Raw genomic sequence first — 24,248 nt, 5'->3', positions numbered from 1 at the left:
GGAGGGGGGCTTGGGGAGGGGGTGCTAAGCCTTCACCGGGGGGGGGGGGGGGGGGGGGGCTAAAGCCCCCTCTAGCCCCCCTGGAGCCACCACTGGTGTACAAATGTTGGAGGTTTCACCCTGGTCTCTTCCACTGAGACATTTACACCCATGGTGTTGGGAGGACACCTACTGGTTGACAAGTAGTACTGCCTAAATAAAGTTCACAATTTATGTACACTATTTTCAGCACACTCTGAAGGTCAGATTAGCAGACAATGTGACAAACTATGGTCGTCAAACATCTTCTTGTAATGGCCAGCTCTGACATTTAAGTTATATTGTCAAAAGCTCAATAACATTTGATTTCATTGTATAGCACTCAAGAGTTCGAGCTTCATGACATCCTTGGGATGATAGTTAAGACGACACTTCCCCAACCACCTTCAACTGTGTACATATTGTTTTATATTTGTTGACTTTTTATTCCAAGTTGATTAAGTGAATACATAGGACCACAATGGAAACAAGTCCCCAGGACCTTTGTGTTAAGCTTAGATGTCTGACCTTGTACTGCTCACTTTCTGTTTAATAAAATATTCAATCAATCAATCAATCAATCAATCAATGTATTGGTGACAATTGCACAATCGGTTTTCTATACATTTCAGGGTCTTTAAACTGTCAGAGTTGGTGAGAGCAGGGAGGAGGAAACAAATGCAGACTGAAAAAGGCATAAAGAACTGTTTGAAGGTGGTTTATTGAAACAACACAAGCTTACAAGCAAGCCAATAAGGCAAAGCCAAGATAGTGGCCCAAACAGGCAACAAATGATCAACCAGGTCATAAAATCAAAGGCTGAAAATGTAAATACACACATTTTAAAATGTTTGAGAACCACTAGTATATGACGCGTGTATCAAAACACCGGTTGGGTTCAGTAAAAGACCCGCCCGCGGAAGCTTGTGATTGGCTGAACCGGAGGTAGGGCAGTTCAATTGAAGCTGGAGGTCCCTCCACAATTAAAATAATTATAATTTGTTAAAACTTTCAACCGATTTCCACACGGTTTGGTTTGTTATAAATATCAGACATATAGTTGTTATGATATAATTTTTTGTTAGTTAAATTAAAAATGTGGGTTTTCATTCCAAATCCATAACTTATATAAATATTAACCTTAGTTATAACATTTTATTACAATATATATACTCAGGCACATTTCTTGGAATACAGTTTAGATGACTTAAAATAAAACAAGAGATAAGAAAAACACCCTTTAAAAACGAATTTACTACTTCATGAATACATGAAGTAGAATGTATATAATAAAGACAAATCAGACATTGCTGACTACACCATGGATCAATTCTCATTCAACCGGGGTTGATCTCATTGATGATCAAACACAAGTTCATAAACTGTCATTTACAGCTCAACAGAATTGCACTACTGCTGCCAATCAACTGTTAACAGTACGGTAACACTTTTATGAATCTGTACAACCACCAGTCCGACCGAATTCCAACTCGGGACACCACACCCTTGAGTCCTTGGTGATACGCATGACAAGTTGTAATCGGTCAGACTGTACTCGTGCTATGTTTAAGACAGCCTCCCACACACACACAATCTTTTATGACACTACAGTTATAAGCAAATTATAACTATCTATACATGACCATATACAGTATGCTATTATAAAATGCTATAGATTGTGTTGTGATTGTGTATTTATCAGTGCTTACAACTATAATTATACAGTGTCAGTCTCAATTGTAGTCCTACACAACCATGTTTGGGACCAACACAGGTGTTTAAAATTATCATTGGCATTGATTGAACTAATGTTCTACGCCAATCAGAACACCTGTGTTAGTCCTCAACATGGCCGTTGTAGGCTTGTAATGTATGGTGGAACTATTTACAACTGCACTGTATATGGTCAAGAGTTGCAGTTTTAATTTGGTAAATGAAAAGTAAAAAAAAAAAAAAAAAGAGGCTGAAATCGTGACTTAAGTATTTTTTGACTCCTCCAACAGCTGGTGGCAGCATGGATAGACGAAAATCCAAGCAGCGGCTGGCTTGACCGGGTTTTCACACAGACACAGACACACAGTGACACACAGTGACTGACACTGACACACACACACACACACACACACACACACACACACACACACACACACACACACACACACACACACACACACACACACACACTAGACTAGAGTTCTCAATGGGCCTGAAAATTCTGGACCGGCCCGACTAATTATCATGTATTTAGGCCCTATCCGGCCCGAAAACAACGGGACAGGTTGGTTAGTGTCGGGTTCTGGAAGAATTTGAGAACTCTATCAACGTCAACTAATAATACCTTCATGAAAGATTTTTTTTTTTTGGACCGCAACAAACAGCATCTTCCTGAACGTGAGAGAAAGAATCTGAGAAAAGCACTTACTCAGGTCCTGGTGGTCTTCAGGTTCGTTCCGTTTGATAGAGATGGCCCTGGATCGGACAGGGGCAGGGCATGGACGCACTTATGGGCTTTTAGGTAACTTTGACAACTAAAACACTTCCCGCACTGGTGACAGCTGAACGGCTTCTCTCCGCTGTGCCATCTCTTGTGTTTCCTGAGGCTGGGCCTCTGAGTGAAACATTTCCCACACTGATCACAGCTGAAAGGTTTCTCTCCAGTGTGAATTCTCCTGTGCGCTACGAGGTTATTCTGCTGTATGAAACATTTCCCACATTGGTCGCAGCGGTAAGGTTTCTCTCCAGTGTGAATTCTCATGTGCTTCAAGATGCTAGAGTTGTTGTTGAACGTTTTCCCGCACTGCTCACAGCCATATGGCCTCTCTCCGGTGTGAATTATCCTGTGTCTTTTGAGGCTGTGCCCCTGAGAAAAGTACTTCCCACACTGGTCACAGCGGTAAGGCTTCTCTCCCGTGTGAACCCTCATGTGTGACACGAGGTCACACTTTTGAATGAACCTTTTCCCACACTGTTCGCAGCAGTGAGGCTTCTCTCCGGTGTGAAGTCTCCTGTGGTTCGCGAGGCCGCGCTTTTCAGCGAAGCTCACACCGCACACAAAACAACCGTAGGGTTTCTCTCCGGTATGGGTGCGTTGATGGACTCTCAACGTTTCAAACCGAAGAAAAGCCTTTCCGCACGTCTCACAGCCAAAGGGCTTCTCGCCGGAGTGAGTTTTCTTGTGGCTTGTTAAGTTACCCCTATGAGTGAAGCGTTTCCCACATTGGTCGCAGCAATATGGCTTCTCTCCTGTGTGAATTCTCTTGTGTACCATGAGCTCATGCTTGTTAGAGAAGCGTTTCCCACAGTGGTCACAGCCGAAAGGCTTCTCCCCGGTGTGAGTTCTCTTGTGTGACTGGAGCGTAGACGACTGAGCGAAGCCTTTCCCACACTGTTCACAACAGTACGGCCTCTCTCCCGTGTGAATACTCTTGTGACGCTTAAGGAACTGCGAATTAGTGAAGCTTGCCCCACATTGGTCGCATCCATAAGGTCTCTCTCCAGTGTGACTTCTCACGTGCACTACAAGGTTATGCTTGTGCGCGAAGCTTTTCCCACACTGATCACAGCGGTGCGACTTCTCCCTGGTGTGGACTTTACTGTGCGATACGAGGCTAGCCCTCGTGGAGTAGCGTTTCTCACAGTGGTCACAGGCGTGATTCTTCTCTCCAGTGTGAATTCTCTTGTGTTGTATGAGATTAGAGACGTGGTTGAAGCGTTTCCCACACTGGTCGCAGCAGTACGGTCTCTCCCCGGAGTGAATTATCTGGTGTGCCTTGAGGCTGCCCATTTGGTTGCACCTTTTCCCACACTGATCGCAACGGTAAGGCTTCTCTCCAGTGTGAATTCTTACGTGCATTATGAGACGAGAAGCTGAAATGAAGCTTTTCCCACAGTAATCGCAGCAGCAACCTCTTGGTTTGACTGAGGACAGGGCAAGATGGGAATCTGTGATGGAAAACAGAGCAAACAGACCTGATAAGAACCAGCTTCATGCATCAATTTAGCCTGGTTAATAAACCAGACTGCACACCACCACCCCCTGTTGGTAGTGGTGAACACGCAGTGAGGAATTAGTATGAGCAACGCCAGGCTAGCATCAATTAGCCTTTGAGTTCAGAGCCAGCATTACAAGTCAGCCTTGAAATATTGGAACGTCACCACATTTAGTTTTACAAAAAACACACACACACACACACACACACACACACACACACACACACACACACACACACACACACACACACACACACACACACACACACACACACACACACACACACACACACACACACACACACACACACACACACATTCATATTTGTAAGAGAAGTGGGAGATGAGAACCTTCATTAAAGCAATGAAACAGAGAGAACAAGACACTTACTGGGTTCCTTCTGGCCTGCAGGTTGCTCCTGTTTAATAGGAACAGCTAGGTCTGTAGAGTTCATCTTCACCTGCAGTCTGGACAACTTCACCTGCAGTCTGGACTCCATGAACCTGTCTACAGTGAAGGAATAAGGGGAATAGAGGATGAATTAAAAGTTTAAATTGAAAGTGGCTGGGAGTTCTTGCCGGAACGGAGATGACATTCTTTTTTTAAAGGGGGGTGAAGAAGGTGACAACATTTTGGGGGGGACTGTGTGCGCACGCACACAAAATCTTCAGGTCGGGTCGAGTGATTCTAACTCAGTTATACGCAGACTGCATTGGTACCAAACCATTTTGCAGATTTAAAGAGCAAGACACTTACTGAGTTGCTGCTGGTCTTTGGGTTCCCCCTGTTTAATAGGAACAGCTGGGTCTATAGATTTCAACTTCACCTGCAGTCGTCTGGACTCCATAGACTTGTCTGTAATGAAGGAATTGAAATCCCAGGGGAATACAGGTTAAAAAACTCAACTTCAATAATAACAGGTGATTGAGAGTTGATTAATCAATCACCTGTGTATCAATTTTGTCATTCCTTTTTGATCATCATGCAGAGCAAGTGGCAGCGCAGGTGCATTAATTCTATTTGATATGTCAACCACTTCTGGTTGACACACTATGCACCAAACCACAATTATCACAACGGTTTCCTGATTGACCAAGCACACTCCTACTGTACCTTGATTTATTATGGGGCATTGAAGTTATAGCATGTGCATTCTATGGAGGATTTTCACTTCATGTGCAAGTCAACGTGCGTTGTAAACAAACCGCGGCCATTACGGATGCGCAATCGACAGACCAGACCCCAAGGTAAGTCAAAACAACTTTACTGTATTTACCGTATATATCGTGCGCATACCCGGGATAGGCACTTTATGCAGCCTTTTATATATCGCGGGTATACCTGGGATAAGCACTCAATGTGTTAAGAATGTATACGAATAAATTGCATCCTATATTAAAATTGGAAAGGGCCGGTGTGCAGGCAGGCCGGCAGACCGCGACCACGTCCCTCTGACTCTAGTCTAACCTAACGCGGACATTCTATGCCCCCGGCAGATCTCACCGGCTCCTCTGGCGTCTCGAAATGACGTGGAGGGGGACATGACTCCTGCTGCTGTGCGCTTTGAATAAATGAGGAAGTGATCCGCGGTGGTCGGTGGAAAACGAGTGATAAATCATAGCGATTTTATAATGGATAAGCCTAAACTAAACCAGTTCACTTGAACAATACTGATGTAAAATAAGATATCTGAAAGGCTACATATAGTTACTTTATATACAATTAAAATGCCGTGGGCCACAGTTACAGGGGCGCTATCCCAGGCTTTTCTCTTTGAAATGCCTGGATCCCGAGGCTATACTCTGACTCAGACATAACCATAAACGAACCCCATATGCACATATATAGACATATGTGGATATCCAGCTGTCCAGAGCCACAGATCCGACCATTATGTATAATATATAGTCACATTATGTACAGTATATTTACATATTGTCACACCATTATCAAAAGGACAAAACACAAAAAAGGTCAATGGCTTATTTCCATTGCGCTCCTTTTTTATGCATGTGTACACACATCTAGTGATGCATGAGATGTATATGTTCATGTATCAAGGTTTTCTTTTTTTAACAGAAGTGGGAGACATATAAAAGCAAAGAAACAGAGAGAGCGTGAAACGTACAGAGTTCCTGCTGGCCTTTGGGTTCCTTCTGTTTAATAGGAACAGCTGGGTGTGTAGAGTTCAACTTCACCTGCAGTCTGGTCTTCATGGACCTCTCTGTAACGAAGGAATGAGGGAAGAGGAGAGTTGGTCAATCACCTGAGTATCAATTTAGTAATTATTATGTTTTACCAGCTTGCAAGGCTGGTCAATAGATTGACAGCCGATTAGGTCATTAAAACCTATGATATTTTATGATGCCAGAATTAGGATATATATTATAACAATATATACTATCATATTTATATAATTACTTGTCCTCAGTGTGTCAATCATCAATCATTGGGCATTGTTTCAGCACATGGACGTTACCATGGCGGCGATGCATACAGTCTGCCGGTATCAGTGAAATTTGGACACTGTTTCACCCGTTTTGCCCATATATGGTGTTCCGTGTCCTACAGTATGCCCAATGCCCATGTATGGTGTTCCGTGTTCAGGCCAGTATGTGACGTCAGTACTATGATGTCCTTGAACCTGGGTTGTGCACAGTATAAGAGGGAATGAATGTAGAAGTCAACCACACATGCAATTTCCTAGAATTGCAACTTTGAAGTTTACATTCCATTCTTGTGTCGAGTAAAAGCGGATGTGCTATAAACAATTGAAGTGATATTCGTTGTTACTACAGGTGATACAAATGTTCACATTTGCTATTAAATCACCAGTTTTTCACCACAGACTCCTTTCTTTTAAAATAGAAGAAAGATAAGGGTAATTCCTGAGAAAGAAGAGGAGGGTGGTTATATTACTATGCACCGAACCACAAGTAACACAATCTGTTTTTCTATTTTTGGTAATTTTTATCCCACGATTTTGTAACCCATTTTTCACCCGGTGTCAATTATCTATCTATAAATGCGAGAAGTCTCTGCGTGCGTGTGTGTGTGTTTGTAATCCGCGTATCTCGAGAACCGTTCGTCCCACCGGCTTCAGATTCGGCACGCGCGTTCCCCGCCGCGGCACGGAGTGCAGTGCCGGGTCTCGACCCGACCCGACGCGCGGTTTTCCCGAACCGGCGCGAAACGTTCGGAATCTCCTTATGCGGGGTTGATTGTTGACTGTTTCTGAGGAAATCGGCGAAAGCTCTGACTCATTGTGACATCACTTCATAAAAGGCTCTGACATCACGTACGCCACATGAGTCAACAAAAAATATCTGTGAGTGTGTATGTATGTATGTAATCCGCAACAGGTATAATGAGGTTTGCATTAAAGGGGGAACCGGCACTGTGTCTGCAACACAGTTGGAGGCACAGACAGATACTCCATATATGGGCATAAAATGGACGCAGATAGACAGATATCTCCATATATGGGCATAAAATGGACCCAGAACTATAACTGCAGTGATCTCCATATATGGACATAAAATGGACGCCGACAGACAGACAGACAGACAGATACAGATATCTCCATATATGGGCATAAATGGACACAGGCAAACAGATGTTCAAAACGGGTCCTATGACAACAGGTATAATGAGGTTTGCATTAAAGGGGGAACCGGCACTGTGTCTGCAACACAGTTGGAGGCACAGACAGATACTCCATATATGGGCATAAAATGGACGCAGATAGACAGATATCTCCATATATGGGCATAAAATGGACCCAGAACTATAACTGCAGTGATCTCCATATATGGACATAAAATGGACGCCGACAGACAGACAGACAGACAGACAGATTGGAGGCACAGACAGATACTCCATATATGGGCATAAAATGGACGCAGATAGACAGATATCTCCATATATGGGCATAAAATGGACCCAGAACTATAACTGCAGTGATCTCCATATATGGACATAAAAGTCTAGTCTAATGTAATAATCCTGGGCGCTACACTCCCTCTGCAAACCTGGCAGAGGGAACACATTTTCTTTTCTTTTTGAGCGGTGCAAACCGCTCCTAAGTGGCTGTGCGTGTGTCTGTAGCCTTTTTCCTCAGCGTTTTGCCATAGCAAAATGTGTGTACGTAGCATCATGTTTGTCTAGTGATGTCATATGTCATATGTCTGTAGCCTTTTCCCTCAGCGTTTTGCCATAGCAAAACGTGTGTGTGTAGCATAGCCTGTACATCCTAGACTCAAATCCTAGTCCTAGTCACTATGCAAGCACGACCACCGCTCACTTCACATTGGGTGTGATTTTTTCATGATAAGTGGGAGATGAGAACATATTAAAGCAAATGAGAGAGCAAGATACTTACTGAGTTCCTGCTGGTCTTTTGGATCCACCTGTTTAATAGGAACAGCTGGGTCTATAGATTTCAACTTCACCTGCAGTCTTCTGGACTCCATAGACTTGTCTGGAATGAAGGAATTAAAATCCCAGGGGAATACAGGTTAAATAACTCAACTTCAATAATAACAGGTGATTGAGATTTGGTCAATCAATCACCTGTGACGTGTGTATCAATTTTGTCATTCCTTTTTTGATCATCATGCAGAGCAAGTGCACTAAACCTATTTGATTTAGATCTTGTAGCCTATGTAACTTGGGATGGAGATCAAAACGCAGTTCTGGTTGACACACTATGCACCAAACCATAATTAGCACTAATAGCAATACTGTTTCCTGATTGACCAAGCACACTCCAACTGTACCTTGATTTATGATGGGGCAATGAAGTTCTAAATAGCATATATTCAATCTAAAAATAACTTATTTTAAGAAAGTATAAGAATACATAGTATCCTATATTAAATTGGCAACTGGGAGAGCCGCCGTGCAGACAGGCCGGCAGACCACGGCCACATCACTCTGATATAACCATAAACAAACTCCATATGCCCATACCGTCTGCCGTCTGTATTTCAATGTTATATGAGATACGTAAAGTGTTCCTGAGGAAATAAGCTGTAGAGCTCTCTAGGATCTCCTTTTAGTTGACCTTGTACCAGTGATTTGTACTGTCATGAAACTGTACTTTTTTTCTATTGCAAACTTCTAATAAATTCTTCAATCAATCAATCAATCAATACTGTATGTAGGCATATGTGGAATTTTGTGGATATCCAGTAGTCCAGAGCCACAGATCCGACTGCTATGCCCATATATAGTCACATATGTACAGTATATTTGCATATATTGTCACACCATTATCAAAATGACAAAACATAAAAAAGTAAATGGCTTATTTCCATTGTGGTCCCTTTTTTATGCATGTGTACGCACATCTAGTGATGCATGAGATGTATATGTGCTCATGTATCAAGGTTTCTTTTTGAGCGGTGCCAACCGTTCCTACATCTGGCTTTGTGTGTAGGAGCACGGAATGAGCAGGGAACTCCATGTATGGAGATATCTAAGGTTACGGACAGACCGATACCATGGTGCGATTTTCTTTATGAGAAGTGGGAGATGAGAACATGTTAAAGCAAAGAAATTGAGAGAGCATGAAACTTACTGAGTTTCTGCTGGCCTTTGGGTTCCTTCAGTTTAACAGGAACAGCTGGGTCTGTAGAGTTCAACTTCACCTGCAGTCTGGACTCCATAGAAATGTCTGTAATGAAATCCCAGGGGAATACAGGATTGATTAGCTCAACATCAATAATAACAGACAATAGGGAGTAGCAGTTACGGCCATCTTGTGGTGCCAATCGAAAGCCCATTCATTTTTCCCAAAGAGATTGCCAAGAACCAAGCCATCCAGGTTCCTGGTGAATCATGACCATAAATACATTTGATTCTGTGATTATTGTTGTTAATATTTAATTATATGATGTATTATTTAATAAATACCTTTTGTTTTTCATTTTTGTATACATATATATCGAACAGAATTTTGATCGGTGGAACCACAAAATGCTATTCCCTGAAAGTTGGTCAATCACCTGTGTATACATTTTGTAACATTAAGTAATTTGGTTTTATGATCAAAATAAGAATATTACAATGGTGTGTAAAAACACAATCTAGAATTTGTCACAGACGAGGCAAAGTCTTAATACGGACACATGTTGTCCGTATATTTGAATATTCCTTTGAATATTAGAAATAAAAGAATGTCTTCGAATACAAAAATTAAATGTTCGACTATGAAAACTCGCCGTGTGAGTTCTTGCGAGACTCTAGAGGCGCATGTAACCTTAAACGGCAGCTGGTCGTGAGACAGAACCGTCTGTCGAGGCAGAAGGGAGAAGTCTCTCCCCTCAAGGCTTTACTTCATCATATGGTGGTGTTGTGCGACCTAAAAAGCAATGTAAAAATGATGTATGACTTGTCCCTCATAGCAAAACTCCCTCAATCATCACATTTCTCTTGTAACCTACTGTAATTTGTTTAAAAAAATCACAAATGGACTATTTTGATTGTATTTCCCATTTCATTTCAAGGTAAAGATTGTTCCAACTTCCATCACAGCACAATGAGCACATCCTTGAAGCGATGCTTCTCCATTCTCCAGATAAGTCCGAACTTGTATCTAAACCATTACAGCTTAATTGGCAATTGAATAAAATAATTATGAAGTAATCATTCATTTGATCTCGCAAGAGAGCGCGTTTCTCAGCATCAGTGAATCCGGCGCAGAGACTTCTGCTGTGTTTGAATTAAGTTAACTTAATGAACTAATTAATCAAATTAAATTAATTAAAATAATTCACATTTGAAATTTACCGTTTCTTGATAGCAGGACCAGCAGGAACTTACTGAGTTCCCGCTGGCCTTTAGGTTCCTGCTGTTTAATAGGAACAGCTGGGTCTGGAGAGCTCATCTTCACCTGCAGTCTGGACTTCATAGACTTCTCTGTAATGAAGGAATTTAAATCCCAGTGGAATACAGGATTAATAATTAACAGACAATAAGGAAGGAGTAGAGTTGGTCTGTGTATCATTCATTCATACCGAACCACCAAGGCCGTCAACGCATATTCCATATTTGAATAGTCCTTTGAATATTAAAATTACGGTTTGTAATAAAAATTAAATAGCCGAAAGAGATGATGAAGCAGGGACACCCAAGACATAATGTTTCATAGACTTTAACAGCACTATCAATAGTATTGTGTAAATTAAGGTTTTTGTGTTTATTTGTTTAGACATTATCTTTTCTATTAATATGTTGAATTCATAATAGTAATATTAATCCATTTTATGAATACATTTTCATAATTTAACCACTTAAAACGTCAATACTTAATGGTCCCTTGTCTCTGTTCTTGGCCTGCTCTTTTTTCCATTTACATCAAACCTTTGCCGAAAATAGCCGATCTACAAGCTTGTGTATGTAATGTTCATGATCTGACAGTATTCATATTTTATCCACAAGGGGGCGCTTGGTATTTGAGAATGTTAGTAACATCACTGAAGCAGAGAGCCCCAGATGCCAGTGATTTTGTTTGAGTGAAAGAGGTACAGGTTAAAATAAACACTCTACAAATACAATAATCTAATACAAAACAGCAGCTATACATTACAATATAAATAAATAAAACTATAAAAGACAATGGAGATACAATGGACACGTGGCCATCGTTAAAAGCACCTGGACTGTTGACTGACTCTTCAGCTGTCATTTTCATCAGCAAGGCCATCTGCTGCCTCTCGGAGACAGGGTAATACCCGGCCCGGATTCCTTGCATCTCCATACCGAACGGCACGCCTGCCTTCCGAGTTTTGTCAGGATCCTTTTTAATGCGCTTCCGCACTGGACCTTGCTTCTCTGTGAAGAGAGAGGGAGAGACAAAAACGAACCATACACAAGCATACAATTATACACGGCCAGTATATTTATCACCTGTCTAGATCAGGGGTTTTCAAAGTGGGTGACGGGGCACCCTGGGGTGCCGTGACGGCAGTCCAGGGGTGCCGCGAGATAATTTGATAATATTTGGAATTTATTTGGACACTTGAAAAAATATTTATTATCATTTTAAACTTGAAGTACAAAGTTATTTTCAGTCAATTCCAACCCAATCTGGGAACCACATCATCAAAGAAAGGGCGACGCCCACTCGGCCTGTCTCTCTTCAGAAGCGTAGCGACTCTGAGGCTGTCTTGAGAGATTAGTTCTAACCAAAATGGCTATTATCTCAACGTTTTCATGGCAACATAATCACTGTCGGGCAGAATCCTAGTATCTCCAAGTTTCAAATGTGTACGTCTTTTGGTAAAGCAAGGCCCTGCTTCATCATAAAAGATTATCGCGATGCGAGGCGTTGTGTGCTTGTAGATCTGCTGTTTTCACTAGTTTAGTACATTTTATAGATCATAAATACAAAACGAACGGTTTTGGACATACAAGGTTTCCACCCAACAACAAAAATATGCTATAAATATAAGGTGCTGGGAGTGAAAATTATAATGTAGGGGTGCCTTGGATTAAAGAAATATTTATAGGGTGCCACCATTTTATAGAGCGATGCATGACACAAATCTGTATCTGTCTGACTGTAGCTTAAGTTCAGGCATTGTAAGAGCAACAAAAACAAATACAGTACAATGGTGAACAATGTAGTTATAGTGGGGACTGCCCATAAGTCCGAAATCTCATTAGTCCTACATCTCATTAGTCCTAATTTAGTTAGGGTTAGGTTTAGGCATAGTTTTACTGAGGTTAGGGTTAGAGTTTGGGTTAGGTTTAGGCATAGTTTTACTGAGGTTAGGGTTAGGCTTAGGTTTAAGCATAGTATTTTTCACCGTTAACAACATCATCAGATTCTGACTAATGGGATGTAGGAACAATGAGATGTTGGACCAATGCCATGGCACCGTTATACCGTAGTTGTAGCGCTCAGTGTCTAGTCACTGTGCTCACTGTCATATCAATTTTACTTTGAAATATTGGAATGTCCCTGCCTCCTTAACACTTTGAGTGCCAGCCCCCCCTGCCCCCCGTCCCTTACCAGTGCCACCATTAGGTCCCATTCATTTCTGCCCCAATTCCAGGGAATAAATTGGAAATGATCCGATATTCACATCGGAACAAAAATGGGAGGTTTGGTAAAAGAGGATTTTTTTTTTTACCAAAACATTTTTGGAGTGATTTCGGTGAGCGGTTTTGGAGATAGGTGCTCGAGAGTGCGCACTGCGCAAACCAGTCAATAACCTCAGAAATCTAGATTCTGAGATATTTGAGTTCAAAGAAAAAAAACTTTAGGAAGCCATAGCAACAAATTGGTAAATGGTAACGGAACACAAGTACCCTTGACAGAAAGAATGACATGCCTACTTTCATTATGTGCAAAAAAAAGTTAAAAAAATATTGTACCATCGTCTAGTTTCAAGGGGGCAAAGTGAAAAAGTATGAAATGACTCAGAAGGTAGAAATTGCCTTACATTTTGATAGAACTATGCACTGTGAATTCACTGTGTTTTTACCTGGTCTAGAAGGTCAGGAAGACAAAAAGTCAGAAAAGCGATGTCAACCTTTTATTTTATGGCAACATCGAACCCTAACCCTGGTGAGTACCTCACACATCCAGCATGAACATATTTATGTTCAACAATATTTACAAATATTTCCAAAAAAAAAGATATCACAAATATGACTTCACAAAAATAAAATATAACTGGATAAAAGTAAAATAAAATAAATGTGCAGCAAGTAAAGAATAAATAAAATAATATAAAAGTCAGTACTGTACTGTACTGTATTCTCAAAAAAAGGCATTCAACAAGCCAACATTCAGGAGTCAAAGGCACCACAAATAAAGGTCAAAGATGGTACTGTTCACCGTGTGTGTGTGTGTGTGTGTGTGTGTGTGTGTGTGTGTGTGTGTGTGTGTGTGTGTGTGTGTGTGTGTGTGTGTGTGTGTGCGCGTGTGTGTACCTCAGGTGCCTCAAAATGGCCTGGTACCTGTTCCTTGCCATTGTTCTGGGAAAGTACGGCATGGCAATGTTTTTTTGACCACTGCATGGCAATCTCCGGCTTGTGAACGATAGCTGTGAGGAAGAGAAGTCCCAGAAAGTTCTTCAGCTCCCCTAGAGTGACATTGGTCCAGGCAGCGAACCTACAGTGTGTATGACCTATGCCTGACTCCTCCGCTCTCGCTATCTCCGCCATCATACTGTCCTCTGCGTTGTCATTGGTCTGGTTGCAGATCGGGCTCCCATCCTTCCTCCATCCAGTCAGACTCCACGGGCCCTGTATATGATAGAAATAAATACAAAATACTAAATGAACGTGCTTCTGTATAATTTGTATGTTCTTTAGCAAAGGCTGTCGCACAAAAGTAGTGAAAACAGCAGATCTACAAGCGAGGCGTTGTGTGCTTGTAGATCGGCTGTTTTCACTAGTCTAAATAATTTCAAATGTATATATGTATATATACGTGGCCACTGAATTCTATAGGCTCTGCTTTGATACAAATTTGATACAGATTTGAGATCGATTTGATAGATTATTATGTCACACACACACACACACACACACACACACACACACACACTGATTGTATTACTAAACTATCTATCTAGGTATACACACACAATAAAAAACTAAACTATAAAGAAATGTATTCTTACTGGAAGAAGTTGGAGGAACTTCATACACCTACTACAAACCATGGATTGACATCTAGACCTACTGCACATACAGTATGAAACAGAGCTGATACCTTTATGTACTATGAGGAAAATAATGCTGCCATTTGTACCCTGTATATATATAAAACTAGACCAGGTCAACCTGGTTGTGCCAGACCCCGGTTCTGCCAACCCTCTGGGCCTATAAATGTAATGGTACATTTATAGGCTGTCTGTCCCTTTATAGGCTGTCTGTCCCTCCCTCATGTCATCATCATTTGTGACATTGTGATGACATGAAGGCTTTGTCTGTCGGTCTATCCCTCCCTCATGTCATCATCATGTCATCATCATGACCATCTATGGAGAAAAACCGGACAGACCGACATTTGCTTATGTAGGCCTACCCATTTCATGGGTCTGGCAATGACAATGCGACATAGCTCTGTTTGAACAATGCTGTACCCCCTCCAACTGTATATTTTCAACTGTTTTTTGCCAGACCCATGAAATGGGTAGGCCTACATAAGCAAATGTCGGTCTGTCTGTCCTGGTTTTCTATATAAAGGGTATATATGATGATGACATGATGATGACATGCCTACAAAAGGCATGATGTCATAAATGATGATGACAGACAGGGGGTCTGGCACAACCAGGTTGACCTGGTCTAGTTTTATTGTATGTGTGATACTTGCTTTGGCAATGTAAACGTATGTTTTCTCATGCCAATAACGCTCCTTTGAATTGAATTGTATATTACCAAATGCACCCTACGTGGAAAAAAAACAATAGCAGGTCAGGCTTATTGACATCGGTTATTGATTGATTGAAGAATGTATTACAAGCTTGCATTAGAGTAGACCTACAGATTCATGGCTCATTTCCACAGGAACACACTTTATGCATATCATACAGTGGTGTGTTCTAGACTTTTTTTGAGGGCATACGATCAGCTACTATTCGTTTGGCCAGGGCAGACGCTATAGTACATAATCCCTATCAAATACGCTACTTTGAAAGGTTCACGAGGGCAGACGCCGTTCATATTTTATTGTTCCTCCATCACGGAGGTATAGAGGCCGGCGGGCGAGGTGTGGAGGGTAGTCCCCGGTGAGTCCCCAGAACACAGCACTGATCTCATATAACATTGAAAGACAGACAGACGTATAGAATATATTGAAACGTAAAAAGCATAGCTTTATAATGCTTACCCGGTTCGCTGATCGCAGCACACACACACCGCAGCGACCGGGTCGTCCTCCTTGGCTAAGACCACGCACGGCCTCATTTGGGTGTATTAGCGCCCGCTGCAACTCCGCTCTCCGGGGCCATACCTATCGGTGCAGCCGGTGGGCGCCGTAAGATGATACACTGCTCCAAACAGCCTGCCTCCGGTCCGGATCACCGCCGTAGCTCCTCCGTCCACTGTGGATGGCTGGCGACGTTCCTTGGCTCCCCCGACACAGCAGCAAAAACACAGAATTCTCTTCAAATCGCCGGCATCAGCGTTCAACGGCATCACCGTTCATCCTCACGCGTCGCCTCAGTCAAGTCCCAAACGCAGCCGCGCAGCAACAAACGAAAGTCCAACTGGTGCTTCGGGTTTTGATTATGGTCGGTGGCGGCGCTGGGCAGCAGCAGGCTGCGGGCTTGGTGGTGTCCACGGCCACGGGGCATGGTTCGGCTGCCTGCTTGGTCTCCATGTGCGGCCATGACTTGCTCTCTGATCAGCGGAGGTAAAACCTCTACCTTCCGATCTCTCTCTCTATCTCTATCTCTCTAAATAATACTACATCTAATGATTTTATAACTAATTCTAGCTCATTCTCTCAATATATCTCTCTCTCCCTCTGATTGCTGTGTCCGGACGGTAAAAGTCACTGAACTCGTCTTTGAGACCCTTGTTTCTGGGGGGAACCGGCCAATCAGCATGCTTGAATTTGGTCACATAAGCGTGTGATGTCATGCAGGGGCGTCAATTGGGTATGGCAGGGGTATGCAGCTGCCATACCTTGACAGGGGGAAATAATAAAAATGTACTTTTCATCGTGCCTGTTGCTAAGGTATGGCAACATGACTGGTGTCTTCACCAGACACCAGTCATGTTGCCATACCTTAGCTTGTTCTGAACTGACGCCACTGAATTGTCATGCATGACGACCGTCCCATCGTCCAAAAGGGCTGTATCTTGGTTACCTCATAGATCCAACACTGTACTACTGTAATATGAAAAAAAAGCATCTGGCGTCATATGACGCCAATATTATTTTCTGGCATCATTGCCAAGGTCGTGTCGGACGTCATATGACGCCCTGGCACTGAAAGTGTTAACATTTTGTTTTATAAAAAAAAAAAAAAAGAAAAACATAATCAATATTAATCTTAAGGTTTTTTTTTATGAATGGTGGGAGATGAGAACAAGGCAAAGAAACAGAGGGAACATGAAACTTACTGATGTCCTGCTGTTCAGTAGGAACAGCCGGGTCTGTAGAGTTCATCTTCAACTGCAGTCTGGTATGCATAGACTTGTCTGTAATGAAGGAATTGAAATCCCACGATTTGTTCATTTGGTCCTTACTTTTTGATCATCATGCATTGTGATGAGCGGGTGCACTAATCTTATTTGATTTACAGATATGTCTTGTGTGTAACTAGGGATGAGGATCAAGACCCAGTGGTTGACATGCTATGCACCGAAACTACAGTACCTTGATTTATGATGGGGAGATTATGTTCTAAATGGCATATTCTATCTATCTACTACAAATAACCTCTTATAAGAATGTATAAGAAATAAGAATACATTGTATGAGAATAGGTTTGCGGAATGGCCACACTTTGTGCCACACTACACCAATACAAGTGGGGCAGCCTAAATGCTCAGCTATCACCCTGGGTAAATAAAGAACTTAAGTGGTAGTGTGCACTGTGCAGTCTGTGCACTGTTCACAACAGAATGCATTCCTGACACATTTATGCAATACCTGTTGTACCTGTTGTCAGAGTATGGTGTGCGGTATTCACTACCATATGACTGATTAACATATGGATACAGGGTTCCCTGATGTCATCAAACACTGCTGGTGTGATGTTAATGACGTAAATGGGCATAAATCGGAGGCTGACAGCCAGGCCTAGTATTTTTGGAGCGGTGCTCCTGTAAGAAGCTAAGCTCCAACATCTGGCTTTGTCTGAAGTTTTTTTTGTCCGCTCAGCCTCAGGGTTACATTGGTAAAGCTTCGCAGGAGGCCTACATCTGGCCTTTCTAAATCTTTACAAAAATCGCCCAAAGTTTGTGGTACGCCTAGGATCACATTAGCCAAGCTTTGCGGGACGCTTAATGAAATGAACTCATAAATATCACAGCTCATTTCACACTAGGTGTGATTTTAAATTAGACCTTTGAACAATGGTTCTTAGTGGGCCCCAGGGCCAGTCAGGGTCCCCAGCTAAATGATTGATAGTTACCAAAATGGACCCTTACAGTACAGGTCTGCAACGCCGACCTATAAACTCCGGCAGAGTTCACCACAACTATAACAAATATAATGGTGAACATATTTAAAGTTATAGTTACTGAATTTCCCCCTTGGGATAATAAAGGTATCTATCTATCTATAGTGCTCAGTGTCCTTTGACTCTGAGTGTGTACAAATGTAACCAAATGGACCCGCGAGGGTGTTTGATGCCAAGTTATATATTACTATTAATATTCAGTAATAGATGACCGTTTGACTTGTGTAGGAATGTTCACTGCTAATACTGCTTTTATAACTATATTTATTAATTTATAACACTCTTATAACACTCTGAAATGGTAATAATCAATGTTTTGCATTGAAAATTACCAGCTGATGAACTTCTAAGGCTTGTTATTATGTAAGATCACAGACATTCTAGAACTAGTATGTATTTATTTATTTATGTTTTGCCTACCTGCAACATGTCCCTCAGTTTTCTTCCTTTTCTCCTTTCTCTGCTTAACCCCCTTCATTTCTTCTTTTCTCTTTCTGGAAGCACAAGAACAAATGTCACAATGTGAATATATAGGCTATTTACCAGTAAGACTCCCTAATTGGAAGATAAGCGACCATTAGTTTGCATACACAAACTTTAGAAGGCAATCGTAGCCAATCAGGAGGGAATATGGGAAATGGGACAGAACCATGTTGATGGCATGACTTTAGCGATACTGTGTACAGCTTTGTGTGATTTTAGGCCAAAATCTGTAGGAGCAGTGTCCAAAAATGTGTTTTGCAAAAATCGGCCTGATGGTGGCGCTAGAAGAGGGCCATGTGAGAAATGAGGGGAGGTGATTTGCCATCCAAGGAGTGTGTGTGCAAAGTGTGGCTTTGATAGGGCCAACAGTGGCAGAGATATGACTAGGGCAAAAGTGTGACGTGACGGACTGACAGACTGACTGACTGACTGACTGACAGGCTTTTCTTTCATAGTAACTGCGAGTCGCAACTAGTCCTGTGCCCGGGGGTATGCACAGTATATGAGGGTTGAATGGAGTCTCAGAAGTCAGACCGGTGCCCGTTGGGCAGAACAGTCACCATTGACGTCCAGTTGTGCAGTGCAATACCTGTCTGTGATGTAGGCACTAGTTTCAGCATGTGGCTGTTACCATGGTGGCGACACTGTTCATTATCAGTGATGTCAGCATGCAGACATCATCTCCAAATTTGGGCATTGTTTCAGCATGCGGCTGTTACCATGGTGGTGTTTAGTATCAGTGATGTCAGCATGCTCATCTCCAAATTTGGGCATTGTTTCAGCAAGTGGCGGTTACCATGGTGGATGTCAACAACATAGGCCTAATACTCATCTCCAAATTTGGGCATTGTTTCAGCATGCAACTGTTACCATGGTGGCGACACTGTGTAGTACTGTATCAGTGATCTGATGTCAGCATGCAGACAGCCATTTGGTAAATTAATAATATATGTATAGGCCTATGTATAGGCTATATATAAGCCTATATATAAATAAACTATTATTATATAAACACATAAACACATTTGGATATATATATAGGCCTGCCTATTTCCAAAGATTATGCAAGAATACTCAAGTAAAAGTAGTCCTACAGTACAGTTACCGTCTGTCCACCACTGCACGCGCTAAATGCGGAAACATGTTTTCTACCACAACTGTCAAATGTCTGTTACTCTGTTAAACTAGAAACAATGGAGAGAGACACTATAGAACCGACTTCAGCTGGGGGGGGTCTGACAGCACACGTTTAGGACTAAAAACAGACCAAATGTTTACAGTCAGTGAACATAGTAGGCCTACATACCTGTTCTGTGTGTTACTCTGGTTTTAACAATTCTGTCGAGCCTGAGGGTTAACCAACTTTAGGACGTTTCCTCCGAAAACGTCACGATCGAATGACAGCAGCAGCTTTTTGTCAAAACTCGTGTCACAAGTTGTTGTTCTTCGTTCCTTCGAACTTGTAACCGTTAGTTAGAATGACTTAAAGACTGGTTTTGAATAGCCTACAGCTATTTGTTTGTTTTTAGTCGAATGTCGAATGAGTTGAGACTACTGTAGTTTGACGTTTATTCTGTACGTTAGGTCACAGTGGTGATCGTGATGACGTCGCTATGGTAGCTGCAAGGCTACAGCCGGCCCAAGACAATAACAAATAAAGATACGTTTATGGTTTACTTACTTTACTTCCTTTATGGGTGAAGTAGACGGACGCCTTATTTGAGCCTTACCTCATTGTATACTTGCCTTATTTGGAGGTTGCGACCAAAGTTGACGCCCCCCGGGCCCCTACGTCAGACCCAGACTAGGCTCGCGATGCAGAAGGGAGGCGAAGGGAGACCTCTTGTGTCAAGCGCATCTCTGCAGACAGCAGAGACAGCTTCTTTGGTATTTTATGAAAGTGTTGCTACACTAAAAACTACATTTTCACTTCAAAGTACAGAGAACAAAGCCTATCCTTACCAAATGCCATTATTTTGTCATTTGCATTGTGTTTTACGAGTTTAGGTAACCAATATGTTGCATTGTGTTCTAAAAGTTTTTCCATTCTGTTATAAGTAAAAAACAAAAGCTTTTTTGAGGTACCCTTTCAGTTGACTGCGTAGGTTACCAGTGAAGTAAGTATTTCCAATCCATGCAACACATTGTAATTTAGCTTGTAGATTTGCTATTTTCAAAAGATATTTAATGCATTAGAAAACGTGTGAAATGGGACATTCTGCATAATGAGTCAGGGTAGGCTAATTTCTACTTTTGGTACTTTAAGTAGGCCTACATTTTGATTTGATGACAATACTTTTTTACTTCAATTCAATTTTGAATTCTGTAAGCCTACTTTACTTAACAGAGTACTTCTATGGTCAGTGCAGTATTGATACTTTTTACTTCAGTAAAACATTTGAGTACTTTTTCCACCACTGAGTATGGAAAATGTCCAGTAGATTGTAACAAAGCATTCTTCAACTTTTATGTGAAATATTGCTCCTAGAATTCCTTGAACCAGGATTTATACTAAAATAACAAACAACCTGCCCTCCAAGCTATATTATTCCTATGGGATCAACTATCTGATATTATAAACAGTGTTTTATTATTATAAACAGTGTTTTATTATTATTCCTATGCCCTGGGCATGGGACCAACTGTCTGATATTATAAACTGTTTTAGTATTATTCCTATGCCCTGGGCATGGAATCAACTGTCTGATATTATAAACTGTGTTTTAGTATTATTCCTATGCCCCATGGGCATGGGATCAACTGTCTGATATTATAAACTGTGTTTTATTATTATTATTGGTTTTATTTTCACACTTATCCCCACAATAATGTCATCATATAGAATTACCTTCCAAAATATTTCAATATATATATAAAAATATCATAGGCCTATATAGTAAGTACAACTACTACTGAAGAATAGTATACTGTATATCACATGGCATTATTATTGTACATAGTATTGTTAGTATAGCCTACTTATCACTTTTTAAAAGAAGATGAATCTGTGCGAGCCGGGCCCTGGCCGAGCCGAGTGTGATCTACAAGCTCACAATGGTCGCATCCACGATGCGAGGTGAGCTTTTATGTCAGCGTTTCTCAGTTGTTACACACTTCCCGGATGGGGCCCACACATAATTCTACAGTAAATTCCCAGGGAAACAGGTGGATACCAACTTTGACCAAATCTTCTCATATCTCATAGAATTCCTATGGGCGCTGCTCTCGAAACAATACACAGGGCTTAAACCCTAGAATGTCACAGTTTGTACGTGCTCTGCCAATGACCTGGGTGTGTCCAGCATCATGAAAGATGCAGCCTAGATTCAAAACAAAAGTAAAGGTTTAAAGTAACAACGTCTGGAATCAGATTGAAGGGATACAGACATTCTGAGCCTGCCTTTTGTTGCTGATACTTGGATGACAGTCAAGTTTTACATTAAAAACAATACCATCTACCATATCATCATTGTTTTTCAGTACCTGATAACACCAGGGAACAGTAAGCTCACAGAGAAGGGGAAGCAGAGATACCTTCTGGGAAATCATGCATCGTCTCATGAATGAAGTGTCATCATTTCAGAAATACAGACCTGTCATACAGTAGGTAGGTAGGTACAGTAGGTAGGTAAGTAGGTAGGTAGGTAGGTAGGTAGGTAGGTAGGTAGGTAGGTAAGTAGGTACATGTAGGTAGGTGGGTAGTCTTGTCAGTTGACCAACATTTTGTCAAAAAGTGAAAAATCAATGAACATTTTAAAATAAACAATTGTCGTTTGGCGTTCTTAAAGCTAACGACATGTCGTGACTGCTTTTATCGGCCACACCGATATATCAGCCTCTTTCTAGATACAAGTTCTGGTCAGGTTGATGTTTAGTAGTTCCTGTTTTCTGTTTCCTGTTGCCAATCTGGGAACCGGTCTGGGGAAAAACATCCTTTGGGGAGAAAAAAAATGCTGCTGGCTGCCACCCTGTAGACAATATGCCTTCCGGTTCAATCAATCAATCAACCTTTATTTGTCACATACAATTTAAAACAAGTTCTAAAAAGCAGTGAAATGTATTCAGGTTAGCTCAGAGATAGTAATCAATAAAAAGACAATAGGACTAGACTAAGAAGATAAGATAATAAAAATAATCAACCACTAAAAAGTTACTTCATATCCAGTCCACATAAGAAAACCATTTAGGTGTCCATATAGATAACGTATAACTAACGTCATGTCCATGTATGGGTGTGCGTGTGCGCACGTGTATGCGTGCGCATGTGCGACTGCCCCTCCTCCCGCGCATTCCTAAGCGCGTGAAGGGTAGCCCAGTCTCTGACGTCTGTCCATGTCCATGTCGTCATTCAGGAGCCGAATGGCGTAAGGATAGAAACTTTTTCTATGTCTCTCCAGAGTAGCCGTGAGTATACTGTATCTTTTCCCGGACTTCAGCAGCTCGTACAGCCCATGTGCGGGGTGGCTATTGTCCTCCAGTATCCGCTTGGTCTTTGACCTGCACCGCCTGGTATAGATGTCCTGGATGGCCGGGAGGGCACCTCCTGTGATCCGCCCTGCTGTCCTGACTACTCTCTGCAAGGCTTTCTGGTCTTGCACAGAGCAGTTCCCATACCAGGCTGTCATGCTTCCTGTCAGGACGCTCTCTATGGTGCATGAGTAGAAGTTCTGTAGTGCAAGAGGAGACACTCCAAAGGTCCTCAGGCGTCTGAGATGGTACAACCTATGCCGGGACTTCTTCACCAGAGCGTCTGTGTGTTTAGACCATGACAGGTCTTCAGTCAGATGGACACCGAGATATTTGAACCCGGTTACCCTCTCCACCGTGGTCCCACTGATGTTGAGGGGGGCATAGTTCTTATTGCCCTTTAACCGGAAGTCCACTATCATCTCCTTGGTCTTGCTGGTGTTCAGGAGGAGGCTATTGTCCTGACACCAGTGAGTCAGTCTCTCCACTTCCTCCAGATAGCGGGACTCGTCCTCACCCGTAATCAGTCCAATCACGGCTGTATCATCAGCAAACTTGATGATGGAGTTAGATGCCTGGGTAGCTACACAGTCATATGTATACAGCGAGTACAGCAGTGGGCTCAATACACAGCCTTGTGGTGCACCTGTGTTGAGAGTGATGGTGGATGAAGTATGTCTTCCGGTTGGTTCCAAGATTTCTAGCGGAAGTGCTGCGTTTAACGGAAGTTACGTTAGGGGAAAACCGGGGAAGGGAAGCTCACACGGCGGAAGTTGAACGCTTTCTGCCTTATATTGTCACCAGGCTTTTCTCTTCGCAGATGAGTAAAGCCTGGCTACGCGAGGCTAGCTGGCTGCTGAGTCTGTCGTGAGATATCTTTGAAGAGGGCGAGGCCGAGTGACGTTTCGGTGCCCTGAGAAGATTGAAAACATGTTACGACACGACAATGCTGCTGTCTAACAAACTTAATAAGTTAGACAGCAAAGTAATCATCAAAGTAATATGACTGTGGGACCGTGGGAAGGAAGAGTTGGATCTTTCACCTGCTCAGATGGACTGATTCTGGGAGAGAGAGAATACAAAATGAGTTGGTTGTATCTGTTTTGTTATGTCTCACACCAAAAAGAAAT

At 42.0% G+C, this 24,248-nt stretch overlaps 1 protein-coding gene across 1 annotated transcript; it reads right to left on the bottom strand.

The window, feature by feature from the left end:
* Positions 1–720: 720 nt before the first annotated feature.
* On the bottom strand, positions 721–20,382 carry LOC308298207 (uncharacterized protein). Its single transcript, XM_080741762.1, has 11 exons — positions 20,333–20,382; positions 18,589–18,662; positions 17,105–17,182; positions 11,669–11,845; positions 10,802–10,930; positions 9,591–9,686; positions 8,391–8,489; positions 6,138–6,233; positions 4,766–4,864; positions 4,400–4,516; positions 721–3,960 (listed from the first exon to the last, which is right to left on the bottom strand). The coding sequence occupies exons 2-11, from the start codon at positions 18,644–18,646 to the stop codon at positions 2,441–2,443; spliced, it is 2,469 nt and encodes an 822-aa protein (XP_080597888.1). The 5' UTR covers positions 18,647–18,662; positions 20,333–20,382; the 3' UTR covers positions 721–2,440.
* Between the last annotated feature and the right edge of the window lie 3,866 nt (positions 20,383–24,248).

This window comes from Nannobrachium achirus, assembly GCF_963921795.1.
Source record: "Nannobrachium achirus genome assembly, chromosome: 14".
Lineage (NCBI taxonomy): Eukaryota > Metazoa > Chordata > Actinopteri > Myctophiformes > Myctophidae > Nannobrachium > Nannobrachium achirus.
Note: the sequence above shows the minus strand (reverse complement) of the source record. Positions and strands in the feature narration are given on the sequence as shown.